This window comes from Mercenaria mercenaria, unplaced genomic scaffold (genome assembly GCF_021730395.1).
Source record: "Mercenaria mercenaria strain notata unplaced genomic scaffold, MADL_Memer_1 contig_695, whole genome shotgun sequence".
Classification (NCBI taxonomy): Eukaryota; Metazoa; Mollusca; class Bivalvia; order Venerida; family Veneridae; genus Mercenaria; species Mercenaria mercenaria.
Genome location: NW_026463587.1, coordinates 26891 through 35299, shown reverse-complemented (window position 1 = coordinate 35299; position 8409 = coordinate 26891). Strand labels below are relative to the sequence as shown.

At 38.6% G+C, this 8409-nt stretch overlaps 2 protein-coding genes across 2 annotated transcripts; both read right to left on the bottom strand.

Moving 5' to 3' along the window:
• Window positions 1-1007: 1007 nt before the first annotated feature.
• LOC128554733 (translation initiation factor IF-2-like) lies at window positions 1008-2023 on the bottom strand. Its single transcript, XM_053536045.1, has 2 exons — window positions 1609-2023; window positions 1008-1501 (listed from the first exon to the last, which is right to left on the bottom strand). The coding sequence occupies exons 1-2, from the start codon at window positions 2021-2023 to the stop codon at window positions 1008-1010; spliced, it is 909 nt and encodes a 302-aa protein (XP_053392020.1).
• A 2853-nt stretch (window positions 2024-4876) lies between these two features.
• Window positions 4877-6169, bottom strand: LOC123549863 (uncharacterized). Its single transcript, XM_045338303.2, has 2 exons — window positions 5543-6169; window positions 4877-5464 (listed from the first exon to the last, which is right to left on the bottom strand). Exons 1-2 carry the CDS (start codon window positions 6167-6169, stop codon window positions 4877-4879), a joined length of 1215 nt encoding a protein of 404 aa, XP_045194238.2.
• Window positions 6170-8409: the final 2240 nt, after the last annotated feature.

Here is an 8409-nt window from a genome sequence, read left to right as displayed (position 1 = left end):
ATATACAATGTGTAGCTCATATTATATATTTTATAATCATGTAGATACTGCTTCTATGATACTTATTACATTTGTGTAGATCACAAAATATACTGCTGTGTAGATCACACTTAATTTATATACCTTTTGTATACTGTAGGCTTACTTATTTTAGCGGTGTACTAATAACAGCGCCTTTAGCGCTATCGCACGTGCGCTAATTCATGTCCGCGCATTAATTTGTCCAACCATTTTCATGTACATTTTCATTTGATGATGTTTTCTTCGAACTTTTGCAAATAAATACTCTTGACAGTTTGCACTAGTTACACTGCTTGCTAATATTTTAAGGTTTAGCAGAACCAGGCAGAGCTAAAAAGTTATATTTATCCAGAAGGTACTTCCTGGACATATTTGTTGAAACAAAACCATTCAACGCGGCTTCAATGGACATGGCCATGAATTCCCATGAGAGAAGTTTCCTGTCTGCTGACATAGATTGCCAGTCAACTGGTGGCCATTTGAAAACACTACCACTGACCTTTATTTCTGCGTCATATGCATTCTTCCATTCTCGTCGGCCAGGTGGACACATTGGAATTACACCGGATTTAAGTAGTGACTCGGCCCTAAGCTGGTAACTGTTGTATTGATTTACTGTTGTCTGATTTACACTTGTTGGGTTTATACAATGCGAGCTGGTCTCGCCAAACTCTAAGGATAACAAAGTATTAACTGATGTAGTGGTTTCGTTTTCTTCCGTCATCTGTGTAATTTTAGTTTCACTCTCTTTCTTCAGCTTGGGAATTTCTATTATTCTTCTGAAAAAGCCATCTGATCCTTTCACTAAGTTTACATTTGTGTCTACCTTATTTTGTGTGGACACTGTTCCATTGTCATTTTCAGGGTTATCCTGTTTTGATTCTTTCTTTGTAACGTATGTATCAATGCTTGATTTTGCTTCAATCTGTTCAACTTTTTCTAGCTCAGTTTTCTCACTAGTTTCTTCCTTCTTCATTGTTTCTTGTTCAATCTGATACATTTCTTTCTATGTTTTCTGTGTCTACATTTACATCTGATGCTCTCTCATTGTCTTTGTCGGTATCTAGTTTGCTCATTTCTTCTACTGTTATATCTTGGTCTTGTGTCACTTTGACATTGCATTCATGGTTCAGTAGGTTCAAAGTTTCTCCACTATTCTGCACTTTTGCCTCTGTTTCAATTGGCACTAACTTTGACTGTTTGTCAAACGTCTTCTTTTGGGAGTCTATATTTAGTGTCTTTGGTTTAGGGGATCTAATGTCTGTTTTCCTGGATTCAAGGGACTCTTTAGATTTTTCTACTGTCTGATTTTCTTTATCTTCCAGTGGTTTGTCGTCAGTTTCAGGTTTCTCTTTTGTGACCACTAATCTCCTTATACCACCTTCAGTCTTGACAAGCTTCAACGACTTTGGGCTTTCTTTAAACCTTTTAACCTCTACCTCATCTTCCAAATCAGTGTCTGACTCACTTAACTGTGGCACTGTTACAATATTCTTCCTACTAGATATATCTTTCAATGCCTGGTTTGTTTCACTGGATTTCTTACTATCAGTTGTTTTCTAGGTATTTCTAGTTGGCGCTTTCTACTTGTATTTTTCTCTAAATTATCTTTACTATCTTTATGCATGCTTAGATCTAAAGGACTTGTCGTGAATAACTCGTCTATATCTATACCTAACTTATTCTCATCTACCTTCACCTCTTTGACTTCTTTAGATTTCATTGGAATTTTGTATTCCTTGAGAGTTTCTAATTTCTGCTTCTTTGCCTTTTCCTTCTCAGCCTTTTCTTTCTCAGCCTGCTCCCTATCTGACCTCGCCTTTATGCCGACTTTCCATCCCGTTCTCAACTTATCTCTCATTGTCATGCTGTCTTCCTGCTTCTCTGCCCACGACATCATCAACCTTCTTGCTTCCATAGCAATACCTGAGTCCCAAGGTTCAGGTTTAATTAACCTAGCGTAATCCTCTGGGTATACAGAGAAGTAGAAGCAATTTCTCATCCCAAGAAACGTCTGAGGCTGACATCAGTACTCTATGTAGTGTCTGCTAGTACAGTGCTTCACCATGTCATTGACCCTTGTAAACACCTTTTCTTTGTCACAACATGGACAAATAACAGGATGGAGTCTGTGAAAACTAAGTATCACATGTGTATATAGTTCTGTTTTAGACTTAAAAGTCCTTGTGCAAAGTCAACACGCCTCCATATTCTGGAAATAGATCGAATATTAAAGTTGTTACTAATGTTAAGTAAGCTTGACTATACGAAAATACACTCATTTCAATATTGCACCAAAATTCACAAATGCGTCGTCTCAGTATATATGCTCGCGCGAGTTCATACAATGTACATCTCCTTTACTATTATTGTTGACGACTTTACACTATTTAGCTGGTATAATGTATTTGAATCATTTTACATTGTTATTTGTCACTTGCTTACTAATTTTAGACTTATTACCACTTTTGATATTGTTACTGTTAAGTTTCTTCAAACTGTGATATAACTTATTACATTTCATATAAATGTAGAATTTAAGAATTTGTAATTTAACGTTTTTTTTTTTTTTGTTTTTTTTTTTTTTTTTTTGTTATTGTTCTTCTTATTTATACAGTTCCCCAGTCTTTTAGATAATTTCGAGGCATGTACGTTTGACCTTACTGTTCAGCACTTTTAATTTTGAGTGATTCTCTCCTTAACCATGTTGGAATATCAACACCAGAATATGGCCATAGTCTGTCTATGTGGTAAGCCTTAGGTTTATTTTTATTTGATATTTTGACCAAACATATCAGATCATCTAGAGTGTTTGTGACGATGAATGGACCTTTCCATTTATTAACTAATTTGGTGCAAACACCTTTCTTTCTCGAGGGGTCATGCAACCAGACAAGTTGACCTTTATGATACCGTCTCTGCTTAGTATTTGTGTCATAATGTCTCTTTTGATAGTTAGCGACCTTATGTATGTTATCTCTAGCTAAGTCATGTACTTCGGTCATCTTTTGTTTTAAGTCGTCAACGTATTTGTAATCATTCTGATACCGATTGTTAGTGTCACCTGGAGTACCAATTACAGCATTTAAAGGTAAGACAACCTCACGTCCAAACACCATTTTATTTGGAGAAATCTTCGTAGTGTTGTGACTTGAACTGCGATATGCCATCATGGCTAGTTGTAGATACTTGTCCCAATTTTTCTGATCTTTAGCACAGTAAGCAGATATCATTGAGATGAGCGTTCTGTTTAAGCGTTCTATCATCCCATTGGCTTGTGGTCTTAAGCTGGTAGTACGCATCTTTTCAGTATTGAGATATTTGCAGACTTCAGCAAATAATTGAGACTCGAAGTTGCTACCTTGATCGGTGTAAACTTGAAGTAGCCACCCGTACACCAAATCTTGTGACAAAATTGTCAACGAATGCTTGAGCTACTGTTGCTGCATCTGGATTTGGAATTGCAACGCACTCTGACCATTTAGTGAACCAGTCAGATATTACCAATATGTACTTGTTTCCATTTGTCGTTTCCGGAAGAGGACCCAAAATGTCCATAGCAACACTTTCTATAGGTTCACCTACAATGTACTGACCTATCGGAGCTTTATTTTTCTCTTTTGATAACTTGCAAGCCGTACAAGTATCACACTGTTTACAGTATTGCTTTATACTGTCTGATATACCAGGCCAGTAGAAACCCTGTCTTACTTTGTCTAACGTCCAAATGAGCTGCAGATGGTATGTCATGATTAAGGCGAATGACTTCTTGTTGCCTTACTTTGGGTACAACTAACTGCCATGTTGTAGAACCACTTGCTTCTACAAATTTCCGATATAACATACCAGCTTTTATTTCCAACCTGTCCCATTGGCGCCACAAGGTTTTTTAACTTTGAAGAGCCACTAGAGATAACAGACCACTCTGGTCTTGCATCACCGGCAAGTTTTGCAGAGAGAACTTTATCTATATCTTTATCTGCAAGTTCAGCTTGAATGTCTGTTGGATCCCAACCTTCTAGTATGAACTGATGTGGCCGTAAATCTGCTTTGGCTGCTTGGTCGGCATTACTTCTTGTTGTTACTCTTGTTACTTCATCATTACCCTCACTGTTATTAGCGACTGGTTCTATTTCGTCTCCTGCTTCTTTTTCACTTGTATCATTGATTTCTTGCTGTCGTTTGCATGAGGCACAAGGTATTCTAGAAGCGCGTCGGCATTGCTATGGCTCTTACCTGGCCTATGGACTACTTGGAGATTATAAGTTTCAAGCTCTTGAAGCCAACGAGCAGTCTGACCGGTGGGTGCTTTAAGACTGCGCATCCAGCTTACAGCTGAATTGTCCGTTCGTAGTAACACCTCTTGACCATATAGATAATGGTGAAAATGTTTAAGCGCCTGTACGACAGCAAGAAGTTCTTTTCTTGTTATGCAATAAGATTGTTCATGCTTATTCATACTTTTGCTCATGTATGCAATAACATGTTCTTTGTCGTCATGCACTTGTGACAAGATAGCACCTGTGGCTTTGTCACTGGCATCAGTGTCCAAAATGAACTGACATTCGGGCCTCGGAAATGAAAGGATCGGCGCTGTAGTAAGTCATCCATATACAAAAGAGACTCGACCCATTGGATACCTCTTAAGACATTTTCCATCAGTCGTTGAAAGGTAGCTGGACTATTAACGAGACCAAATGGCATCACTTTGAAATGGTACAGCCCATTTGACGAACGCTGTCTTGTGCTTGTCACCTTCATCCATTTCCACTTGCCAGAAGCTAGAGTATAAGTCCATACTGCTGAACCATTTATTTCCTGCAAGGGCGTCAAGACACTCGTCAACTCGTGGAATTTAATAAGCATCGACCTTTGTAACAGCGTTTAACTTCCGATAGTCCACACAGAAACGAGTAGAACCATCTTTCTTGGTGATTAAAACCACTGGCGACGACCATTCACTATTCGACGGTTCGATTATACCTTTCTTCAACATACGAATTACCTCTTCTTTCTCACTCGACCTTTTACCTATTGGTTGACGTCTAGGAGCTTGCTTCACTGGATGAGCATCGCCTGTGTATATCTTGTGTTTTACTCTGTCAGTACAACCTAGTTCGTCACTTGATGTAACAAAAATATTTTCGTATTTGTTCAGGAGTGAGGCAAGGTGGAATTTTTCGTCCTGTTTTAAATGAATTGAACTTTTCTTAAACAGTTCTGTTAAGTGTTCAGGAACGACTGCATTTTTACTATCTACTGGACTACCCTCGTTGATGTTAGCACAGCTAATTACTTCATCTTCGCATTCTTCATAGGACGATTTGCAGAAACCAAGACCTAAACCTGGGTTTAATACTGTAGGTTCATCATCTGTGTTGATAACACCTACACCGATTTCATTTGCATGTGGGTCTACAACGCCTTCGATGAGACTTACAAACTGTTGATCTTAAATGCCATTCTCAGAATTTTCGACATAGCCAGTTTTTGTCAAATTTACAGAGTTCGGAATCGATACCTTAATGTAGCTGTATGAATTAGGTGGCAGTTCTACCTTCTCACTGACAATGATTCTACAAACGCGTTCTGCTTCGCCCTTCGTGATACATTGGATGCTTTGACCTGACCTCAGTTTCAGTTGGAGATTGTCCAGATCCCAATACTTAACATGCTTAAGTATGTAGTCTTGGCCTATGATTCCGTCCATAGCCATGTCACAAACAATAACTTTATGTTCAATAGACACATCTCCTAATCTTATGACAAAGTTGTCACGTCCAAACACCTTTATCTGAGAACCGTCTACACCCTGTATCTGAGTGCTTCCTACTTGTAAAGTTTGATTGCCTAATTTGTCAAAAACTGATTTTGAAATTAATGTAGCTGTTGATCCACTGTCAATGAGAAAGTCTACAGGAGTATTGTCTATGTAACCGTTGACAAAAAGTCCGTTATCAAATTTTGAACCCTGATTTCCAAGTTGACCTATCCTAGAAGCTTCTGTCTGCGTTTTATTACTAACGTTTTCTTTTGTTTCTGAATCTTGTATTGAATGAGGTGAAGATATAGATTCTTCTTTTGAACTTGAAATTTCTACAGTGTCAACTAAATTTTGCTGAATTTCAGGTCTTTTACTTTCTTTCATTGTCCTCTCTCGACCTACAGAGAGGACGGGAGCTCGTTTCCCAAATCACTCATCATTTGATGATTGACCATTGGCACTTGATTGATCTTGCCTGTTCGGACAGCTCCTGTAAAGATGGTCTGGAGACTGACAAATGAAGCATCTTTTACGTTCGTCTCGCTGTCTTCTCTGTGGACCACTTTCATTTCTGTCTCTTCTCTGTGAACCTCTTTCAATTCTGTCTAACCTATACTGAAAGGATCCCAGTGTTCTGTGTAGGTCTTCATTTATTCCTGTCGTGTCTTCTTGACGACTTCTTCTGTAACCTTGACTTTGTCTGTCAGTGTTACTTGTATCAAGACCATTACCGACATGCCTTACAACGTTCCGACGCCTATCATGATATGACTCACCCAACAGGTCTTCATACCGTTCTACAACTTCAACAGCTTCGGCTATGCTCTTACAGTCTCTATCCATAACTCTGCATTTCATATCTACTGATAGAGCCTTATGAAACTGCTGGAGTGCTAGCATTTCTTGGGCTTCCGGTTCAAGATTGCTATATGCTTTCCTTGCTAGCAAGCGGAGATCGTCACCAAATGCAGCTATTGATTCGCCAACGAGTTTGGACCTGGTCTAGAACTTCGATATCCAGCGAGCCTGTTGTCTACTACTGCCAAACCTTTGTTCCAAGGCAAACGAGAGACTTTCATATGTTCTCTTTTTTGCAGAGGATAGACTAGTATAGAAAACATGTGCCTGTCCTTTCAAACTAGCAGCTAAGGTAAGAAGCATTTCTCTATCTCCCCATCTACCTAACTCGGCGCAATCTTAAAAATGCGAAATATACTGTTCCCAGTCTTCGTCGCCTGTGTATTTGTCAGGTTTAATTACTATAGGAGATCTGTCATTATAAAAACAACACTGTCCATATCCATGTCCATTATTTCTATTTCCGTCATTGTCATTCAAAGGGCAATTTATTTGCCTTCGTGGAGACCTTTGAGGAGACCTTTGTTGGTCCATACCGTCACCTTGACCAACGTTAAACTTAATTTCAGAGTCAGAGTTAGCCATTGTATAACTCTCAAAAGTACACGGAAAATATGTAGAGATATATTTGTTGTAGGTCGACCTATACCTGCCTCGCAGGGAGCTTTCCTTGACCTTTTACCTTTAACCTTTATGGTTAGACTTGACTTAAATATATATGCACTATTTCTTAATTTTATTTATCCAACAAATTCACTGTCCGCCATTGATGCCCACTCAAGAAACAAAGATTTCATAATTTTACAGCATAGAGTACTTGAAACTATCAAAGTTCAAAATTCTTCCTGACGTAGATTCTTGATACTAGATAGAACTAATATCTACACCTCCTGACACAAATTTGTAATCGTACCCGGTCTTTGTCATGGATGGCGCTATAACAGTTAGTACTGGATGGCTCTTAGAATTTACTACTGTAAAAACCTGATCTCTGAATTCTATCATTGGATGACATTTACTACCTTGTAACCTGTACGTATATCTGACGGTAGAGACGTAATTCAATAGAAAGATTTATTCGTTTCAATTACTTTTAATGATGTTGAAATATTTGCTATATTATTATAACGATGTTGAATTAAATCATGTAATTAATACGTTATTGTGTTCTGTTTTATATTTCATAACCCTTGGTAGTGTCACTGTAGCTGTAAACTTCTGTATTTCGGTATTCTTGATTGTTAAAATGTAATGAAAATGTCACTTTGGCAAAGGAGATGTACATGTCTTTGCTGTTTTTGTGATATTTTGACGGAATTCACTATTTTGACGGCGTCCACAGGTTTCGACGGATTTTTCAGTATTGACGGCAACCACCTTTTGACGGCATTCGCGAAATTGACGGCGTTTAGTATTGTCATGTAGAAATCAATGTAATTAATGCTCTTTTGACGGTATACATTGACGGTTGACGGCACCAGTGAAGTTTGACGGACTAGAGACCTATCTCTGATGACCTACGGGTTTCAACCATTTACCCGTTTTGACGGTGGAAAACTGAAGCTTGACGGCATTCGCTTTATTTATAGCCTTTCGCGTACTAATATCCCCAGAGTGAATAGTCCCGCCAGAAAAGTTTCAAACATAGCGCTGTCCAATCAGCGCGCACAGCGGCTCCAGTTAGCCAATGAAATCGTTACGCGTCACGATTATCGTCTGTATCAATTCGCCGTCATGCGAGATAGATCCGTCAAATGTCCAGTAAA

Excerpts from the sequence above, each read along its gene's own strand:
- LOC123549863 (XM_045338303.2), bottom strand. The coding sequence starts at position 6,169 with ATGAAAGAAAGTAAAAGACCTGAAATTCAGCAAAATTTAGTTGACACT. Across the intron at positions 5,465-5,542 it reads ATTCATACAGCTACATTAAG|TTTGTAAGTCTCATCGAAGG; the intron begins GTATCGATTCCG and ends TAAGATCAACAG.
- LOC128554733 (XM_053536045.1), bottom strand. The coding sequence starts at position 2,023 with ATGAGAAATTGCTTCTACTTCTCTGTATACCCAGAGGATTACGCTAGG. Across the intron at positions 1,502-1,608 it reads TAATTTAGAGAAAAATACAA|TGCCACAGTTAAGTGAGTCA; the intron begins GTAGAAAGCGCC and ends ATATTGTAACAG.